Below are 21,431 nucleotides of genomic sequence, written 5' to 3' on the forward strand. Positions count from 1 at the left end.
GTGGTTAGGACTTGGCACCTTCACTACTAGGAAGAAACTACCACAGGAGCAGAGGTAGGAGCACTTGAGATAAATCTGATTTGCCCTCTCTGCTAAAAAGTAGCCCTTTGGATAGGCCTTAGCTATCTCATTGCTAAAACCTGCAGAGCAAACATGAGATTAAGTTGAGGTTAAATACCATGTGACAGACAGAACCATAACAGAAAAAGGAACCTGTATAGCACCAGCATGTGCAATTCACAAATGTTAGAGGCGAAAAATGAAAATTATATAAAGCAAAATTTGAAAATTAAAACACTCATTAAAAAGTAGAAGTGGCCTTCCCTGGTGGTCCAGTGGTTATGACTCTGCACTTCCATTGCAGGCGATGGGGCTTGATCCTTGGTCAGGGAACTAAGATCCCACATGTTTCATGGCAGTGCCCCACCCCCCACCCCCCCCCCACCACCCCCACCCCCCGCAAAAGGTAAAAGTTAAAATTTTTCCTATTTCTGAGGGATAATTGAAACAAATGTAGTCTGTTTGAAGAGTAGGGAACTAGATTACAAGTACAACAGAAAAAAGATGAAATAGCATCAGTGAAGGAGAACCAGATTCGTATCTTATTATTTTCTGTCAGGCTAACCCTTATGAGAAAGTTGTCCTTCCCTCTTCCCAACTTTATACTGAAATATAAAATTTCCAAGAATGAATTATAAATTGTTTTAATTTCAATATTTGTTAAAAATAAAAATTAATTGCAGGATGGATATAGGAAATCAGTTGGAGCCAAGTGTGTTTATCAATTGCGAGGACACATCACCCCTGTCCGGACCGTTGCCTTTAGTTCTGATGGGTTGGCCCTGGTGTCTGGTGGATTAGGTGGCCTTATGAACATTTGGTCTTTAAGGGTAAGAGTATAGATGTTATTTTCATCTTCAGAAATGTTTTTATATTAATTTATATACAGTAAAAGTTAACCAATCTTAGGAATATTTTGTGTAATAATATCTTGAATATTGAAGAAACCCTTTTCAGAATTCTCTGCCCTTTAATTTTTCTTAGTGATGTATTTTTAAAGTTCTTTAAAAAAGGCCCTAGAAAATTGGATAGTAATATGCAGTTGGACATTGCCAAATTTAGCTAAATGTAGGTTTTAGAATAAGTTTTTGTGAATGTTAAGTATAAATTTAAAATGTAAGTAATGGCTAACCAGTTAAGGAGTATGTATTGGTGAATGCATTTCATTTTAGGATGGCTCTGTCTTGCAAACTGTTGTGATTGGCTCTGGAGCTATTCAGACCACAGTGTGGATTCCAGATGTTGGGGTGGCTGCTTGCTCAAATAGATCAAAGGTAATTTTATAATTAAATCATAAGTTGTTAACCTCTAAGGTATCTTTGAAATTGTAGTCCAAGAATCCCACTTTACAGAGAAGAAAACTGATATCCAGAGGGCTTATTACTTGCCCAAGATAATGCAGCTATCTAGTGGCAGAAGGAAAACTAGAACCTAGTACTCTTCTATACACTATACTTTGGGGGAAATGCTTAATTATTGAATGACTTTCCACTGGAAGTTATAAAGAGAACTTTTTACTTTCTGCCATGATTTTTGAGATAGGACTAAATTATCTTAAAACAATTTTCCCTAAAAAGAAGGACCACCTCATAAACCTTTCACTCAAGTATTCAGAATAGATCTTGGCTTTCAAATTTAATGTTCTAGTAAAAAATACTAGTCCTCTTCTGTGAAATAATTTTGTGATGGCATTATCTCTTACAGCCCATGGGGTCTCAAAGAGTCGGACACAACTGAGCGACTTCACTTTCACTTTATCTCTTACAATATTGCTTTTCATACCCCTAATGGGTAGTGCCAATATCCTGCTTTGGTTTACATTTTATGTGGCTAAGTAATATTAAAATAGAGCTATAAACATGCATGAACAGTCCTACTAGATGTAAAATGTAGACTCGGACCATAGATAGTAGTGGACTGCATAGAATAAACCATAGGGCCATAGGGCAGTGCTGCTTCTCCTGTAGATGTGTGTCAGTCAGCAGAGTACTGCTTCCTCTAGTATCCCTTTGATCATGTCAGACTGTTAGAATATACTGGATGATTTTCCTAGAAGTCCTATGAAATAGCAAATAATTAATGTCTCTTTAAGAAGAATCAGCTAATCCAAGGTAGTTCACAAATTTTATACTTATTTCTTATTCACTTGTTTTCCTAGAGAAAATTTAGGATATTTTGAAGTTCTAGGCATTAAAAGTATAGCAAAAAATGTCTAAAAGGCAAAAGTATTTAATGCAGTTATTGGAAGGAATTTCTCATATATAAATGGTGGTGGAATTGTCTCTTTTATTTAAACAAATATCATGTGACATGGTTTCTTTTTCATCAGGATGTTTTGGTCGTGAATTGTACAGCAGAATGGATTGCTGCCAATCATGTTTTAGCAACCTGTAGGACAGCACTGAAACAACAAGGTATTCTAGGATTAAACATGGCTCCCTGCATGAGAGCATTTCTGGAGCGGCTACCCATGATGCTTCAGGAGCAGTATGCATATGAAAAGGTAATTGATTACAGTCACTCTTGCAGATATACAGATGACTGGTGCTTTGGAATTTGAACTGTAGCTTTGAATTTATCCCTTAAAAGTATGAGATCGGAGTAAAATAAGTGGGGCTATTTGGGCAGAAGCAAATGAAAAAAAGTAATGCCTAAAATTGTTGTTCAGTAATCCTAAACCTGCTTTTACTTTATTTTAGTGGGAGTAAAATTTTTAAATAACCCTCAGATTTGTATAGTGCTTCTGTCATTCTTTTTCAGATTATTTGTTCATTCAAAACCTCTTGAAACCCCTGTACTTCAGAGTACATTATCTTCCCTTTTCTAACCCAAATATCTATTTTTGTGTAGCTTTGCTATCCCAAAGTTGGGAGGTGGAGTGGATATGGGCATCAGAGTGAATATCCTGTCTGTTTAATCAGGTGAATCTTTGTGGAAAGTTTAGTGGAAGAGCTAAGGTTGAACTAAATAAGTAAGGTCGTTAAATACTAGAATGGGAAATATGGAGTTTGGACTTGGTGCCCAGGTCATGATCCTGTGTAACCTGTCTTCCAGCCCTCAGTAGTCACAGCATGCTGCTCTGAAGCAAAGTTCTTTGGGGTTTTTTCCTTTTTGTTTGTTTGTTGCTGTGCTATACTGATCAGCTGTTACCATATCCAGTTAATTTCAATGAGGTTTGCCAAGGTTTTCTCTTCTGAATCACTCAGTCACTCACAAAGTTGCTCTAGTACATCTAGGGAGGACCATGGAAGAAGACTGTCTTTGGTGGCTACCAGGGTTCTTTTGGTAAAGGAGGAAATGTGAGAGGGTGCAGGTCTCCATGGTTCAATTTTCTGCCCTTTTTTTTGCTATTGTGAACTAACAACAAAAAACTAAAACTGTAATGAAAATATGCTAAATGCAGTGTAGTGTCTTGGATTGAATCTTGGAGCAGAGAAAGAACATTAATGGGAAGCACCATGAAGTTCTATGGTTTAATTATTATTGTAACCAATGTTAATTTCTTAGTTTTAATTAATGTACCATGGTTATATAAGATGTTAACATTAGAGGTGATTGGGGTTTTATAGGTGATTGGGGTTTTATAGGAATTCGCTGCACTAATCTCTGTAACTCTGTATGTGCCTAAAATTATTTCTAAGTAAAAAGCTTAAAAAAGAACCAGTAAAGTTAAAATATGACTACAGGCTTTCAGAATGCAGTAGGCTAATTTATAATATTTGGCAGAGGCCCTTCAGCATCGTATCCTTGCCTTTCTCTTAGCCTCATGTGGTTTGTGGAGACCAGCTTGTTCACAGCCCCTATATGCAGTGTCTGGCCTCCCTTGCGGTGGGACTTCATCTGGATCAGCTGCTGTGTAATCCGCCAGTGCCCCCACACCACCAGCACTGCCTCCCTGACCCTGCATCCTGGAATCCAAATGAGTGGGCCTGGCTAGAGTGTTTCTCCACCACCATAAAAGCTGCTGAAGCCCTGACCAATGGAGCACAGTTTCCAGAGTCTTTCACTGTTCCCGATCTGGAGCCTGTTCCAGAGGATGAGCTTGTACTCCTGATGGTAAGTGTAGTATGAGCTACCACTGTATGTAACTGAGATTGTGTTACATGGATGTTTAACAAATAGCAGACCAACACGAAGTATTTGCTGGCTTGAATAGAGCAAGAAGCGCACCGTTAGATAAACTCAAAATATTTCACTTTCGGATAGTCACATTCAGTCTGATAAAAGGTTTCTATGGTGACAGGGATTGATTATGAGAATTGTGGAGTTTGTATAAACTTGCTGGTTTTCAAAAACATCGTCTCATATTTTCTCATTTTCTTGTTCTTAGGTATCTTGTTAGTATACATACATATTTGTAAATATATTTTAGCATCTTTTCCTGGCCATCTTTTTAGATTTATTCCACATATAGATTCTAAATTATTTAACACTTCAAACATGTTTAATAGAATATTAATAATAGAATGTTTAATAGAGAAGGCATTTTAGTTGTCATTTCTTTGTGATTGTATTTGAGAGTGTCTAGATACCAAACTGTGATAGAGATAAAATGCCTGGGTAGATAGTGCAGGCCAGCAGTTGATCTAACAACCCCCTTACCTAATTAAGATTTATATAAACAAACATTTGAATATATAAATACACATACAATGTAAATTATTGTATGTTGTTCATAAATTCAAATATATATTCACATATTTGAATATATTCATTTATTGAATATTTATTCATTGATAAATGAATTTATCGGTTCATTTATTGAATATATTCATATATTTATAAATGTGAATTGAAGAAAATGAGCAAACTCCGGGAGATGGTAAAGGACAAGGAAGCCTGGCGTGCTGCAGTCCATGGGATCGCAAAGAGTAGGACACGACTAAGTGACTAAACAACAAGAACAATCTAAATATAGATTATTTTAGTCAGGAAGTATTCTTCTGAGCTCATTTCTCTCAAGTATGTCATATGTAGATGAGGAAAATGAAGCCTAGCAAGATGAAGTGACCTGCCCACAACTGTTTGAGTTCACAGGGATGGTGGCTCCTGCAAATGACCTTGTACCTGTGGGTGCTCAGAAGTGATTAGCTTTGAATCTCCAATGTGTTAGTGATAGTTGATAGTAAAAGTGTTTATCACCTCAGTGCAGTTCAGTCGCTCAGTCATAAGCAAGTCTTTGCGACCCCATGAACCACAGCACGCCAGGCCTCCCTGTCCATCACCAACTCCCAGAGTTTACCCAAACTCACGTCCATCAAGTCGGTGATGCCATCCAACCATCTTATCCTCTGTCGTCCCCTTCTCTTCCTGCCCTCAATCTTTTACCCCATCAGGGTCTTTTCCAATGAGTCAGATCTTCACATCAGGTGGCCAGAGTATTGGAGTTACAGCTTCAACATCAGTCCATCCAATGAACACCCAGGACTGATCTCCTTTAGGGTGGACTAGTTGGATCTTCTTGCAGTCCAAGGGACTCTCAAGAGTCTTCTCAAGAGTCCTCTCTCAAGACTGTCAAAGAGTCTTCTTTGAACTTCTCCACAGTTCAAAAGCATCAATTCTTCAGTGCTCAGCTTTCTTTATAGTCCAACTCTCACATCCATACATGACTACTGGAAAAACCATAGCCTTGACTAGACAGACCTTTGTTGACAAAATAATGTCTCTGCTTTTTAATAAGCTATCTAGGTTGGTCATAACTTTCCTTCCAAGGAGTACGCATCTTTTAATTTTATGGCTGCAGTCACCATCTGCAGTGATTTTAGAGCCCAGAAAAATAAAGCCAGCCACTGTTTCCACTGTTTCCCCATCTATTTCCCATAAAAGTGATGGGACTGGATGCCATGATCTTCGTTTTCTGAATGTTGAGCTTTAAGCTAACTTTTTCACTGTCCTCTTTCACTTTCATCAAGAGGCTCTTTAGTTCCTCTTCACTTTCTGCCATAAGGGTGGGGTCATCTGCATATCTGAGATGATTGATATTTCTCCCGGCAATCTTGATTCCAGCTTATGCTTCTTCCAGCCCAGCGTTTCTCATGATGTACTCTGCATAGAAGTTAAATAAGCAGGGTGACAATATACAGCCTTGACATACTCCTTTTCCTATTTGGAACCAGTCTGTTGTTCCATGTCCAGTTCTAACTGTTGCTTCCTGACCTGCATACAGATTTCTCAGGAGGCACGTCAGGTGGTCTGGTATTCCCATGTCTTTAAGAATTTTCCACAATTTATTGTGATCCACAGTCAAAGGCTTTGGCATAGTCAATAAAGCAGAAATAGATGTTTTTCTGGAACTCTTGCTTTTCGATGATCCAGCGGATGTTGGCAACTTGATCTCTGGTTCCTCTGCCATTTCTAAAACCAGCTTGAACATCTGGAAGTTCACAGCTCTTATATTGCTGAAGCTTGGCTTGGAGAATTTGGAGCATTACTTTACTAACATGTGAAATGAGTGCAGTTGTGCGGTAGTTTGAGCATTCTTTGGCATTGCCTCTCTTTGACATTGGAATGAAAATTGACCTTTTCCAGTAGTTTTCCAAATTTGCTGACATATTGAGTGCAGCACTTTCACAGCATCATCTTTCAGGATTTGAACTAGCTCAACTGGAATTCCATCACCTCCACTAGCTTTGTTTGTAGTGATGCTTCCTAAGGCCCACTTGACTTCACATTCCAGAATGTCTGGCTCTAGGTGAGTGATCACACCATTGTGATTATCTGGGTCATGAAGATCTTTTTTGTACAATTCTGTGTATTCTTGCCACCTCTTCTTACTATCTTCTGTTTCTGTTAGGTCCATACCATTTCTGTCCTTTATCAAGCCCATCTTTGCATGAAATGTTCCCTTGGTATCTCTGATTTTCTTGAAGAGATCTCTAGTCTTTTCCATTCTGTTGTTTTCCTCTATTTCCTTGCATTGATCGCTGAGGAAGACTTTCTTATCTGTCCTTGCTATTCTTTGGAACTCTACATTCAAATGGGCATATCTTTCCTTTTCTCCTTGGCTTTTTGCTTCTCTTCTTTTCACAGCTACTTGTAAGGCCTCCTCAGACAGCCATTTTGCTTTTTTGCATTTCTTTTTCTTGGGGCTGGTCTTGACCCCTGTTTCCTATACAATGTCACGAACCTCTGTCCATAGTTCATCAGGCACTCTATCAGATCTCGTACCTTAAATCTATTCCTCACTTCCACTGTATAATCATAAGGGATTTGATTAGGTCATACCTGAATGGTCTAGTGGTTTTCCCTACTTTCTTCAATTTAAGTCTGAATTTAGCAATGAGTTCATGATCTAAGCCACAGTCCGTTCCCAGTCTTGTTTTTGCTGACTGTATAGAGCTTCTCCATCTTAGGCTGCAAAGAATATAATCAATCTGATTTTGGTATTGGCCATCTGGTGATGTCCATGTGTAGAGTCTTCTCTTGTGTTGTTGGAAGAGGGTGTTTGCTATGACCAGTGCGTTCTCTTGGCAAAATTCTATTAGCCTTTGTCCTGCTTCATTCTGTACTCCAAGGCCAAATTTGCTTGTTATCCAGGTGTTTCTTAACTTCCTACTTTTGCACTCCAGTCCCCTGTAATGAAAAGGACATCTTTTTTGGGTGTTAGTTCTAAAAGGTCTTGTAGGTCTTCATAGAACCATTCAACTTCAGCTTCTTCAGCGTTGCTAGTCGGGGCATAGGCTTGGATTACCGTGATACTGAATGGTTTGGCTTGGACGAACAGAGATCACTCTGTCGTTTTTGAGATTGCATCCAAGTACTGCATTTCAGACTCTTTTGTTGACTGTGATGGCTACTCCATTTCTTTTAAGGGATTCCTGCCTACAGTATTAGATATAATGGTCATCTGAGTTAAATTCACCCATTCCAGTCCATTTTAGGGAAATACTAACAATGCATAAAAATCAAGTTTGGCATGATTGTAAAACTGCTCTTAATTTCTCATAATATTACCAAATTCTTTTTTTTTTTTTTTGAAAGAAAACTTAGTTGTTAGTTAAGAACAAATGAATCTTTTGCAAAAAATTTTTTCAAAAAATGGCCTGGGAAAAAGGAGGGCTGCATTTTGGTCTTCTTCCTGCTTGTAACTGAACATGTGATCTTGGGCTTCTCCTTTTCTCTTAAAAAAAATATTAATTTGATCATTTTTAAGACTTCTTAAAAAAAAAGATAAATATTGATTAAGCAAAGTTGATCTTGATGTTTGCCCTGTCTTACAGGATAACAGTAAATGGATTAATGGCATGGATGAACAAATTATGTCTTGGGCAACTTCCAGACCTGAGGTCAGTAAAGAGGACAATAACTTTATGGTGGTTCTTAGTAAATCTTCTGGTTCTAAATGCTTATGTGTTTATACCCTGGTGTCCCCCATAGCAGCTTCTATACACTTAGTACCCAGTAGATGCTTATTTGAATGAATTAACAAATCATATTTTGATTTGTTTGTGGTTTTCTAGGACTGGCACTTGGGAGGTAAATGTGATGTCTACTTGTGGGGTGCTGGCAGGCATGGACAGCTGGCAGAAGCTGGAAGAAATGTAATGGTACCTGCAGCAGCTCCCTCATTCTCACAGGCCCAACAGGTAACTAGGAGGGTAAAGAATTGGAGAACTGACAGTTCTGATTCCCTTAAGTTCAGTAGCTTACTTGGGATAGTTTGTCCACTGCATAATCTATTGTGAGGAATCCAACAAAGTCATGATATAAAGCTTCTAAATAAAAGTTTTATAGAGTTTTTATAAGACTTAAGTTTTGTTAATATTCTGAAATTTTTCTTGTTTTCAAGTATAATTAAGTAACATCATGATGCTTTAAGCCTGCCCAGTACATATTTATAGATGTTAAGATATAGCTGATTATCAGTTCTCTCTTTGGGGTCATTAACTTGTTGGTATCTTTAGCCAGATTTCATTGATACCCCTCCTCTCTTCTAATAATTGTGGTACTAAATCTCCAAACTCTTCTTAAGACTCCTGCTTTCACTTCTGTTCTTCTCTACCTCAGTAAGCCCCAAGATGCACTACTTTTTTTTTGCAGATATCCCCTCCAGTTTATGTTTCTTGGTAGCCTCCAGCCAATCTTTACTGTTTTCCCATCACTGTTTCCTTTTTCTTCTTTTTATCTATTTTCTTCTTAAACTCTGCACAACTGACTGAAAGCTCTGTAGATAACATGTTTCTAAACTATCTTAAATCATCAGATGAGCCTCATACATCTTTTAGTTAAGTAAGCAGTTTTATAATCATCAAGGGCTTATAGGAATCCCATAATTATGTCAACTCTTCCACTTTAGTGAAAGGATGAAAGAACTGATAAAGGTATCCTAGGTATGCATGGAATCATTTTAAATGTTTGCATGTTAAAGCTATGTAATAGAACATAATACATGTAACTTTGTGTTTTGATACTAGGTCATATGCGGTCAAAATTGTACCTTTGTCATCCAGGCCAATGGCACAGTGTTGGCTTGTGGGGAAGGAAGTTATGGCAGATTAGGACAAGGAAATTCAGATGACCTTCATGTGCTGACAGTCATTTCAGCCTTACAAGGTAAAATTATCCTCAGTTAAAAGCAGATCAGAAACTGTGGCCTGTTCGTAGGAATGTTTGTTTATTACATTGCAACTCACCCAAACCTTTGCTAAATAAAGTCATGTAGGGTTTTCACTTATATTTATGCTCTTGTTTAGGCATGCACAACCTTAATTTTCCATATTTTAAGTTGTATTATTTTACAAGTTGTCATAGCATTGCTAGAATTCAATGATATAAATTGCTGGTTAATACTCACTGAAGATTGTAAACAAATTCTTTAAAATTGCAAAGTTGTAATTTGGTAACTATTACTAGCAGTAATAGGGCTTCCCAGGTGGCTCAGTAGTAAAGAATCCACCTGCCAATGCAGGAGACACAGGAGACATGGGTTCCATCCCTGAGTTGGGAAGATGCCCTGAAGGAAGAAACGGCAACCCACTCCAGTATTCTTGCCTGGAAAATTCTATGGATAGAAGAGCCTGGTGGGCTACAGTCCATGGGGTTGCAAAGAGTCAGACACCACTGAGCAACTGAGCACACATGCAATAGCAATAGTAATCAGGCATGTGCTTCATTAACAATAAACATAAATTTACATAGAAATGTGTATATGTACCAAAGCCTTTGAAAGGGCATCTCCCAGAGTACTCTGTAACTTGGAGAAAAAATATCTCTGGAAAAAGCACTGCAGGGGGCCTCTGGCTTGTTTCTTAAGTTAACTTTTACTGGCTCTAGTCAATATACAAAGCAAATGGAGTTTTTTAAGTAAAAGCGTTTAAGTAACATAAGTTCATAATGAATTCTTGAATAGCTCTAAGTTCTCTTCCTTCAGATCTAAGTGTAAAGAGCACAACATTGGGGATGGGAGGGCTTGGTTCCTGTTCAGTTCTACTACATCCTGCCTCTGGTGCCTTGCATCAGCTACTAGACCTCTTTGTGACTCAGTTTCCCTAGTTGTACAAGTGGTGATGATAATATCTGCCTCATAGGCTCTGTGTGAAAATAGAAAATGAACGATCCATGTAAAGCACTTACAGGAGTGACTAGAACATGGTCCTTAGTGACTGGAATTGCTCCTATCACCCTTCTTCTGTTCCTTATCATCATCATCATTTTATGTTACTGCTCCCAAATTTCTAGTTTATGGCTACAATTTAGATTTAAAATTAAAGATATTCTTCTTTATTTCTGTAGTACTGTTGTGGTATTTTTTTTTATTCTATGAGACTGCTTTGTAGTGGTTTCAACTAAAGAGGGAACTTTTACCACCCAGTGACTTTTGTTGCATTTCTGCTCTGTTGCAGGCTTTGTGGTGACCCAGCTGGTGACTTCCTGTGGGTCTGATGGGCACTCAATGGCCCTGACTGAGAGTGGTGAGGTCTTTAGCTGGGGAGATGGTGATTATGGCAAACTCGGCCATGGGAACAGCGACAGGCAGCGACGGCCCAGGCAGATCGAGGCCTTACAAGGAGAAGAAGTGGTGCAGGTTGGGCAGGATATGGAGAAGTTTATCTTTGAATGTAAACTTACTGGGTTTAGTTCTCAAGATTGGGTAATGAAAAAACAGTAGTAAAAACATATTACCCCATCATAAAAGATCCAATGTTTTTGGTGGTTCACAGTCATTCTTGAGTGTCTCAGGGGTTTAAGTGGGTTTTGGTATTAGAATGGACTCTTTTTCCTCTAGACAACTGGTTGATCTAGGCCAGGGTGCTTCAGGTCTTTGTAAAAGGTGAGGTTTAACTCCTGTGCCACAGTTCTTGATCTACTACTAAATGGAAATCTTTACTTTCAACCTGTCATTCTTATTACAAAGGTTGAGTTTGTATACTTTTTTCTGGAAAATCAATTAGCAAGCTAAAATAGTGTTGTCAAATTGCAGAGTACCTTAGAGTTTACAGGGATTCCCTGGTGGCTCAGAGGATAAAGCATCTGCCTGCAATGCAGGAGACCCGGGTTCGATCCCTGGGTTGGGAAGATCCCCTGAAGAAGGAAATGGCAACCCACTCTAGTATTCTTGCCTGGAGAATCCCATGGACAGAGGAGCCTGGCGGGCTACAGTCCACAGGGTCGCAAAGAGTCGGACACAACTGAGTGACTTCACTTTCTTTAGAGTTTACAAAAAATTTCCCCATTCATTAACTCATATAGTCTAGGTCATCTCTGCAGCTGAAGAGCAGCAACAGTTCTTCTAAGGTGTGCTGTTTATCTTGGTTTTTCTGAAGATGATGAGTAGATCAGACTTGCAGAAGCAGGAGGGTCACTTGGGTGGACAGGACATACTGGACTTGAAGATCCTGAGTTGCCAGTGAAGTTTATTTTAAAGATTATTACTGTATTAAAAACCCAAATGACTGATTTCGTAGTATACCCTCTTATTAACATTTTTGTTCTTATTGGTTCTGTTTGTAGATGTCTTGTGGCTTCAAACACTCAGCAGTGGTAACATCAGATGGCAAACTGTTTACCTTTGGGAATGGTGATTATGGTCGTCTGGGTTTGGGCAACACCTCTAACAAAAAACTTCCGGAGAGAGTGACTGCACTGGAGGGATATCAGATTGGACAGGCATGGAATAAGTCAATAACATGTTCTATCTGATCATAGTTTCTTGTTTCCTCTGCGTGCACTTAGATACTGTCCTTTCAGGAAGATTAGAATCACCAGTTGTACTTATCCTGATGTACCTTTTATTTGGCCTAATTGGTAATTGGTTAATAAATGAAAGTCATAATTCAGGATGTGAATATTTCAAACTCCTCTTCATAATACAACTTGATATGAAACCTTTAAATAATATAGTAACTCCTGTTCGGTATCCTGGACAGGATGGCTGTCCTGTTCAGATGGCTGAATTGCAGCATATTGGTACCTGCTACTCTTAAGTAATAATTGTCCATGACCTATACATGTTGAGATTCTCTCTTAATGAAAAGAGGAGATAAAATATTATCTTTTACTATCTTTTATCTTTTATTATTCCTTAGACTGTCTCTGGTATGAATGAGTATTTTTTAATCATATGTACTTTTTTCCTGTCTTGTGTACTGTCTAATTCAGAGTTAACCATAGATATTTGAAAGCTTTTTCTTTGAAGAAAAGAAGGTTGTCTTTTGTTTGTGAATGTTGAGAATATTTTCTTCATGACAAATTTGGTTAACATATGTAAAACCCTGAAACCAATAAAAATCTTCTGGAAACAGAGCCAACTTTTTGACTGAAGTGAAGAAAAAGGGTCCCAGAAATGGGTATGTATTTTAGGTATTGTGATTTGCCTTACTGACCACCTTGTTCTTTCTCCAGGTGGCTTGTGGCTTAAACCACACATTGGCAGTGTCAGCAGATGGCTCCATGGTGTGGGCTTTTGGAGACGGGGACTATGGAAAACTAGGTTTAGGAAATTCCACTGCAAAATCTTCACCTCAGGTCAGTATTGTCTTTAATCTAGGGATGCAGACACCATGGTTTTCTTCTATGTCAGTACATCTTTTTAGTTGGAAGTGATTTACTTCTAACATTTTTGGTAGTTCATAATGAAATATAGAAGCTTCCTTTGCTTATTCTTAAATTTCCATCATTCTAAGACCTTATTTTCGGAGAAGGCAATGGCACCCCACTCCAGTACTCTTGCCTGGAAAATCCCATGGATGGAGGAGCCTGGTAGGCTACAGTCCACGGGGTCACACAGAGTCGGACACGACTGAAGCGACTTAGCAGCAGCAGCAGCAGCAGACCTTATTTTAAATAAGTCATTAATTACTAAACTGGATATAAAAATTCTGCAAGGGCAAGCTTCTGTCACTGTTATGGACTGAATAGTGTAGAACTAACCCCCATATAGAGAAGAAATAAGTATATATATATTTCCAGGATATCTTATGGAGGGAAGTGTGAACAATCTTTTGTAACTCTGCTTGTGGCTGCCATTTCAGCTTGTTATTGCCACTGAATTATACAGGTGTGTGCCTTTTCAAAAGTAATAGGAAAACCCAGTGCATAAACAATAATTTAGAGTCTTTATGCACATTATAGAAGGTTTCTCAGCTCTTCAGAGCTCTTGTACATTCTCTTCATGTGGATTTTTCTAATATGTTTAACAAACAGCATGATTTACAAGTATTCAATTTACATTCAACTCCAGATTTCACTATCATATATAGTCTGTGACGTCTTGATAGCTAGATTGGTAAATATTCAGCAGTAGGTGCAGAAGGGAAGGAAGTCCTCTCTGAAGAACATATAAAGCGTTACTGTTACCTCTGAAAGTAGAAAACAATCTGACTGAGAGCAGCCTGTGGCTTTACCTGGTCTTTTAGTGTTCTTTAAACAGCAGCAGAGTTCTCTTTGGTTTCTGTTGTGCAGAGCAGTGTTTCCACTTCACATGGGGTGCTGGGGGATTTTAGTCAAACATCCCATACCCCCTATAGAACTTGCCCAAATTCAGGTAGTCTGCAGAGCAGTATGAGAAAATAACATTTAGGAGTGTGGATTTGACTGGAAACAGGTGGGTGACTATTAATATTTTTCTGGAAGACAGTCCTTGAGTTTATACATACCAGTAGGCAAATTTGAGTGTTTTTCTTTTTAAAGTATGTGCCTTACCCTTCTACTTTGCAGAAAGTTGATGTCCTTTGTGGAATTGGAATAAAAAAGGTTGCTTGTGGAACTCAGTTTTCTGTTGCATTAACCAAAGATGGTCATGTGTATACCTTTGGTCAAGGTAAGGCATTTTCCAGGCATTAATTATATTGCTTATTTTGTGCACACATGTATTACAGAAACATGTGCCCTCCAGCTGTATAGAAAATGCTTAAATTGAGTCACTTCTCATTCTGGGTGATGAGTGACCCTCATTCCCCAGCTACTTTTCAGCTCCTCTTTCATGATGTTTGCTGTTAGGACAAACTCTCCTGCTCATTGATCACCCCTCCTACCAGAGCCTTCATTCTTGCTAGAAGAATTCTGCCAAAGCCTTCCCTTCCTCATCTCTGCTGCCTTTTTGCCTTGCTGCCGCAAACACTGCCTTGACCACCAGAGCTCCTCTGGATCCTGCCTCACTTCCCAGCCCTTGCAGGGACTGTGGGGTTCAGGTCTTAGGAATTCACAGGCATTCAGGATTCAGATCTTAAGTAAATCCAAATCCAGGCATCCACAGTGAGATTCCCTGGAAATGTGTTCACTTTTTTAAGTGGAACTTCCTGGCAAGTTGTAGTGACTGAAGGGTGTTTCAGGCAGATGTGAGGAAAAGGAAGAAGTAAGCTGTGATTGAAGTTTCTAGTCTTGGAAGAATGTTGACACCACTGACAGGACAAGGGGTTGGTTTGGGGGAAAGAGACAAGGAGCTTAGTTTTAGTCGTATTGAATTTGGGCCATGTACTCTAGGCTACATGTATGGAGAAGTCTGGCAAGTTACTGGGGATTTAGGTCTGAAACTCCAGAGAGATTGCTTATAGAGATGTTGGTTTGCCTAATGGATAATGTTGTAGTTAAAGCCATATAAATAGGCTCTAAGAAACCCAGGGAGAGAACATGGGATAGAAAAGTAAGAGGATAAAACTCTGGAATGTGAGTAAAGGGCATGTAAGCACAGGAAGAGGACTCAGGAGAATTGGCTTTGAAAGGAGTGGAGAGAGAGAGAGAGGTAGCCGGTGAGCCAGGACAGTACAGTCTCTGAGGGGGAGGAGGAGCTGAGGCCACATTATCAAGGTAAAGTAGAGCTCCGTGGGCTGCAGTAGGCAGTTAGGAGCTATTCATGGCTTTTGAGAGTAGTTTCAGTGCAGTGATGAGAATGGAAGTTAGGCTGCAGAAGGTGGCCAAGCCAAACAGCATGTGAAACAACAGGAACTAGCCTGCACTTTGTAGAAGTTTGGCGGCAAAGATAAGGTGAGAAGTTGGCTGTAAATTTGAGAACAAGAAAGGTTGCATGATGTGTTTTGTTAGGCTGTAAAAAGTTTAGAGCCTTTGTAACATGTGCAAGTCCTCTCAAGTATGAGGATGCTAGAGGTTACCTCTTGGTTTGAAGTAAGCTAATCATTTTAAATTTAATTTCATTTATTTTTATGAATAAGGAGATTGTGACATTTTGCAAAGAAGCAGTTTTAAACTTTATCCATTCAGAATCCAGTATACCTTACCAGAAAACCAGTTTTTGCCCCAGTGAGATACATATATGTTATTGCCATACCACCATAGACATTAAATGACTCATTATAAATTGGAAAAGGACTATGGTGTACCATCCATAAATGTCCTTTTGCTATTTTTTCAGATCGCTTGATAGGTTTGCCAGAAGGGCGTGCTCGCAATCACAATCGACCACAGCAAATCCCTGTCCTGGCTGGAGTGGTCATCGAAGATGTGGCTGTTGGAGCTGAACACACACTTGCTTTGGCATCAACTGGAGATGTGTATGCCTGGGGGAGCAATTCAGAGGGTCAGGTAGATTTACTTCACTGCTGCTCTCTCATGTCTAGAAATCTGACAGAATAGTTCATTTGGCAAAGAGATAAGCTAGAAACTCAGAATATCTACACAAGGCCTCGAGCACATCATTGTGCTCTACATCAGATTATTTGGAGTCCAGTTGTGTGTATCTCTCTGTTGCTTGTGGCCTAATAAATGTATCATTGTTTAAAGAGAAATATGGCAATACAGCAAATGTAGTTAAGGGGATTAACTCAACATACGTGTGTGTGTACACACTGAGAAGTGCCTGGCACATAATAAATGGCATTTTATAAGTATTTGCTACTATCGTCATTAATCATCATCATTTTCACTACAGTAATAAGAGAGATTACATACTAGAAGCATCAGTTGATCTGAAAAAATGGAAAAAATAAAACAACAATACTTTTATGATATGACAGTGTACAAAGTATATTTGTGTTTGCTCAGGAGGTCTTGTCACTCCCATTATGCAGAGCAATAAACCGAGCCTGTAAGAGATTGACAAAAGACTCAAGAGGTTGATGTGTTCAGCCTATCCTGTATGTGGAGGAGGGACGTACTTTGACGGAGGAGGTCTGAGATGCTTGCTACTACAGTGGCTTTCAGCTCCACATACAGAACCACATCCCCTTCCTCTGTAAATCTGCTTTATTTATGGCTGCCTCTAGAACCAGCAGCCCTCAAGTTCAAGGTCCAGTATTGTTTATAGTAGCCTCATTTTGGCTCTGTGGTCTCCTCATCATTATATTAACAGGTGGGGAAGCTGGTCATCACTCTGGTTGCACATTGTCTTAATGAGAAGAGTTGATGTGGGGATACCTTTGGAAGGTCCCTGGTGGACCTTGACATTATTCTGCCTGATGATGTTGAGGTGCTCAGCCACCAAAACACTGGGTGTCCTAGTCAGGCCCTAAGAACAGAGATCTGGAGATGAGAATTTTATCTGTATGTATTTTCATAATTGTTTATTTACTGTTACACAGGCAATCTATGTTAAAAATCAAGAAATCAGTAAAAACTCTAGGGATCGTTCTGTTATATATGTTTTGTTGTTGTTTTTTTTTTGTAGCCAACCTCAGTGTATTTTTTTTTAACTTTCCAAGAATTTATTTCCTGTCTAGAAGTGGAAAAGATGTTTTTCAGTCATTGAGACTCCTTTGCTAGATTTGGAATGGCCTTGTTGCAGGTTAATTTATAGGAGACAGTAATGAGCTATGAGGATCATTCTGATAGAGAAAATAAAAATTAACTTCATTATTTTCATATTGTTAGTTGATACAGATAGTAACTTATTTATGTCTGCTACCCTCCAAGACAAAATTTTATCATCTTGGCTTCCTCTCTTCCTCTTTCTAATTGAATATCTGAGTATTTGTAATTTATTCCCAGCTTGGCTTAGGTCATACCAACCATGTTCGAGAACCAACCCTGGTAACAGTTCTGCAAGGGAAAAATGTACGGCAGATCTCAGCTGGCCGCTGCCACAGTGCTGCATGGACAGCGCCGCCTGTCCCGCCGAGAGCACCAGGTGAGGGAGGAAATAGCTGTGCTGCGCAACCTCTCTTTGACCCCAGCTGCGCTGTCTGCTTGCCAGCTTCACCCTGCATCCAGGCACCATTCTGAAGCCACCAGACCTTCCCCCACACAACCAAAGCACTCTTTGTGGTACAGCACTGCAGATACTTTCAAAGCAGGCCGTTCTCCTACAGACTTCATTGCATAGCAGTCCCTCTCTGCTCCCCAAAAGAAAACATATTACTTAGGCAAGCAAATTTATAATTTTAGAACAGCAATGAAGTATTTTTTTATATGTAAAAGTGATGAATTATAGCTTTCTAAGGCATGCTGTTAATAAAGATGGAAAGCCCTGAGACCACTCGTCAAATTCTCCACCCTAGTCAGTGGTTTGAAACATGATGTTGCCTATACAGTGGCATAGCAGAAAAAAAAAATTGTTACCATTTTGCTCCAGTGATGGGATACTTCTATCTTTTGTGTGTTTTGCTTTTAATTTATTATGAAACCTTATAGATCTACAAAACATATAAAGAAAATTAAATGCATATCATTCCCCACAAGTGTAACCATTGCCTTAAGTATGATATTTATCATCCTATGCATTTCTTCATATTTGGGCTACCTGTTTCATAGACCATCAAGTCCTCTCTGGTATCTGAAGCACTAGAATGTCCCTGAAGTGACCTTGTGCCTGAGAGCTGTTTTCTCATCCCTTTTTGAAGCCCCCTACTTCTTAGCCACAGGTCCTTGGGGAAAACTCCCCATACCAATCATTTTCTCTTAGATACTCTTAGAGAGCAAGGTAGGCCTGCCAAGTAGATTCCAAACAAGAATGTTCTAATAGAATGAGGAGTGCTGCCAGGCCGCTGACAATTTCAGGTTCTCAGGAGCTTCTTTAGCTTCCAGCAGGGTTTCCCTTCCACTTCAGGACAGAGACTAGACAGCGTGGTGGCTAAAGGTTCAGACTCAAAAACCACATTGCCCAGGTTGAATCCTCCACTTAGGAGCTGAATGACCCTGAGATTCAGTTTCCTTGTCTGTAAAACAAGCATAATAGCACCTATTATAAAGAACTGCAGGAGTAAATGTATCAGTTCTTATGAAGCTCTTAGAACAGTGTCAGGCATATAGAAGTACTCAGTAAATGTTTGTTTAGTTGCTAAGTCATGTGACTCTTTGCAACCCCCGTGGACAGAGGGGGTCCATGTTAGCTTTAACAAATAGGAAAATACCTCTGAGAACTGAGCTGTACAAATGTTTATTTTCAGGAAACTCGAATAAGTTGAGTATCTCATTCTTAGAGTTTTGTGCATTTCTGTAAGAGGATACCCATGGACACAGTCCTTGCAGTCTTTGCTTCTACAGAGCTTATTCTTTAGTATAAAACCTCCATGAATGATGTACTCATATCTTTCATTCTGTCATGTTAACTTTCTGTCGGAGCGCTAGTAAGTGTGGGAGGGGGTTCTGCTGAGTTGCCCATTTCCATTTTCCAGAACTTCCTCTCTGGTCCTGGTCCACACCTTGTGTTATTATGAAGATGTCAAGAATGAAATGTTATTGAATGTGAAAGAACGAATTTGGCTTTTTTGTTTTGTTTTGGGTGCGTGTGTGTGTGTGTGTGTGTGTGTGTGTGTGTGAAGAAACTAAGTCCATAGTTAAATGGGAAAGTAAATTAAAGGATAAAAAAGTAAGTTTCCATAATGATAAATAAAAAATATGTTTTACAAACCAACTCTAGTACATCAAAAATTTAAGATGAATTGATGGATAGAGGAACTGATAAATAAGTGATAAAGTATACATAGCAAAATATTAATTATAAGTGGTAGGAATGGGTGTTCCATCATATACTTGCAACTTCTGTATGTGTTTGAAAATTTTCAAAATGCTAAAAATGAAAACAGTGCATTTTCCTTTACAAGTGTGCATTTGTGTTCTGGGCAGGTGTGTCGGTGCCTCTGCAGCTGGGCCTGCCCGATACAGTGCCCCCCCAGTACGGGGCTCTGAGGGAGGTGAGCATTCACACTGCGAGGGCCAGGCTCCGGCTGCTTTACCATTTCTCTGACCTCATGTACTCGTCCTGGAGGCTGCTGAACCTCAGCCCCAACAACCAGGTAACGCGCTGGTTAGGAAGCGGTGCCCGTGCTGTGCTCACCAGGTCCCTGGGCCTTTTCTTCAGCCTTAAGATACTTCCTCCATGGCTAATGCTTTTAGCACCCAGGAGATCTAGAAAAGGCAGCAATTCTGTTCTCATTTTATTGCTGGATTAAGGATGATCCAGATACAGGATATCATGCTGTTGGACACAAAACGGTCTTCCTTCAGTGTTTTGGTTTGTCAAAAGTTCAAGAAAGTATGAATGGCTGAGCATGTATTTTCTACAAACTGTAGTGCATGATTTCAAAACTTAAGCACACGAAAGTATTAATACCTCAGTCAAAGGGGTTATATAAGTGAGTGTGAGAAACTTTGGAGGCTTCTTGCTGTCCTTACAAATGAACATACCCTGTGGAGGGGTAGTGGGGAGATAAAGTAAATTGGCCGATTTGATTGTCTTTGTAGAACAGTCTAGTAATTTAGGAAGAAAGCAAGCTGGCTATGTTTGTTGGTTTAATGTGTAGGCATGCCTGCCAAAATGTATATTAGTTTGTAAAACTATTAGTGAAAAATCCTTTTGGTAACCCAGTTATGGGTGTATGAGAGATATGAGAAATCATTGTTGGAAATAATCAACCTGGCAACAGAATACTGTGCAGCACTAACAGAATGTTAGCATCCTGTTTACAGTTAGTGAGAGAAACGTTTATGGTATAAATTGAAGTGAGAAAAACAAAATTTATATAAATAGTAATCTCAAAAATGTGGAAAGGAAGGCAACTGGAAGGAAGTGGATGAAAGTGTTAATGGGGCCATCTCCATATGGTAATATTAGGGATGATTTTATTTGTGTGCTTATGTGTATGTCCTTTTCTGTATTTTAAAAATAATAATCATACTTTATCAGAAAAATATTTTGAATAAATTGCTAATAAGGACTAATACCCAGATTTATGCTTTTAAAGTGCATTTCTAAAAGTGACATGTTACTTCTTTTAAGCCTCAGATTGTACCATTTCTGCTAAGCTTACTTTCTGTTACAGAATAGTACGTCTCATTATAATGCTGGAACATGGGGCATTGTGCAGGGACAGCTTCGGCCTTTGTTAGCCCCAAGAGTCTACACCCTCCCAATGGTGCGCTCTATAGGAAAAACCATGGTTCAAGGCAAAAACTATGGACCTCAAATTACTGTAAAGAGGATATCAACCAGGTTAGCACATTATATATGTATGTTTCATTAACTGGCATATTTTGAGATGGGCTTATGACTGACTAATCTCTGTGAACCTTAGCTTCCTCATTTGTAGAGTAGAATAGTAATAGTATTTTATGTCAGTACCCAGTGTAATTACAGTGAGCCTAGCACAGTGTTTGGCTGTTGTTAAGCTGGCCTGTTCCTTCACTGATGGGAGAATATCTTCAAGTGACATTTGTGGAGCATTATATTTTGCTCTGTTTTCTCTTTCTTTTAAAGAGGACGGAAATGTAAGCCTATCTTTGTTCAAATAGCGAGACAAGTAGTTAAACTGAATGCCTCAGACCTCCGTCTGCCCTCCCGAGCCTGGAAGGTTAAGCTAGTTGGAGAAGGTGCTGATGACGCCGGAGGAGTGTTTGATGACACAATCACAGAGATGTGCCAGGTATATTCATGCAGTGTCCCCTCCTGAGTTGTCCACTCGGATGGTAGGCATTTTACTATTTCCAATGATGACTGTGGCATGTTTTTATAAATCTAAGCAAGAATTCATTTGTGATACTTACAT

At 39.2% G+C, this 21,431-nt stretch overlaps 1 protein-coding gene across 43 annotated transcripts in view; it reads left to right on the forward strand.

Annotated features, from left to right (window-relative positions):
• Window positions 1–21,431, forward strand: part of HERC1 (HECT and RLD domain containing E3 ubiquitin protein ligase family member 1) — a 210,765-nt gene that overhangs the window by 180,512 nt on the left and 8,822 nt on the right. For all 43 annotated transcript variants that reach the window (XM_060417792.1, XM_060417800.1, XM_060417813.1 and 40 more), the window contains 16 exons: window positions 744–890; window positions 1,233–1,334; window positions 2,390–2,563; window positions 3,823–4,116; window positions 8,280–8,345; window positions 8,520–8,645; window positions 9,474–9,612; window positions 10,902–11,083; window positions 12,010–12,165; window positions 12,901–13,023; window positions 14,215–14,317; window positions 15,866–16,035; window positions 17,437–17,575; window positions 19,513–19,682; window positions 20,709–20,878; window positions 21,143–21,308. In XM_060417792.1, coding sequence (XP_060273775.1) covers window positions 744–890; window positions 1,233–1,334; window positions 2,390–2,563; window positions 3,823–4,116; window positions 8,280–8,345; window positions 8,520–8,645; window positions 9,474–9,612; window positions 10,902–11,083; window positions 12,010–12,165; window positions 12,901–13,023; window positions 14,215–14,317; window positions 15,866–16,035; window positions 17,437–17,575; window positions 19,513–19,682; window positions 20,709–20,878; window positions 21,143–21,308 — 2,427 coding nt within the window. The remainder of the gene's footprint in view (window positions 1–743; window positions 891–1,232; window positions 1,335–2,389; window positions 2,564–3,822; window positions 4,117–8,279; window positions 8,346–8,519; window positions 8,646–9,473; window positions 9,613–10,901; window positions 11,084–12,009; window positions 12,166–12,900; window positions 13,024–14,214; window positions 14,318–15,865; window positions 16,036–17,436; window positions 17,576–19,512; window positions 19,683–20,708; window positions 20,879–21,142; window positions 21,309–21,431) is intronic.

The sequence above is a fragment of the Ovis aries genome, chromosome 7 (genome assembly GCF_016772045.2).
Source record: "Ovis aries strain OAR_USU_Benz2616 breed Rambouillet chromosome 7, ARS-UI_Ramb_v3.0, whole genome shotgun sequence".
Lineage (NCBI taxonomy): Eukaryota > Metazoa > Chordata > Mammalia > Artiodactyla > Bovidae > Ovis > Ovis aries.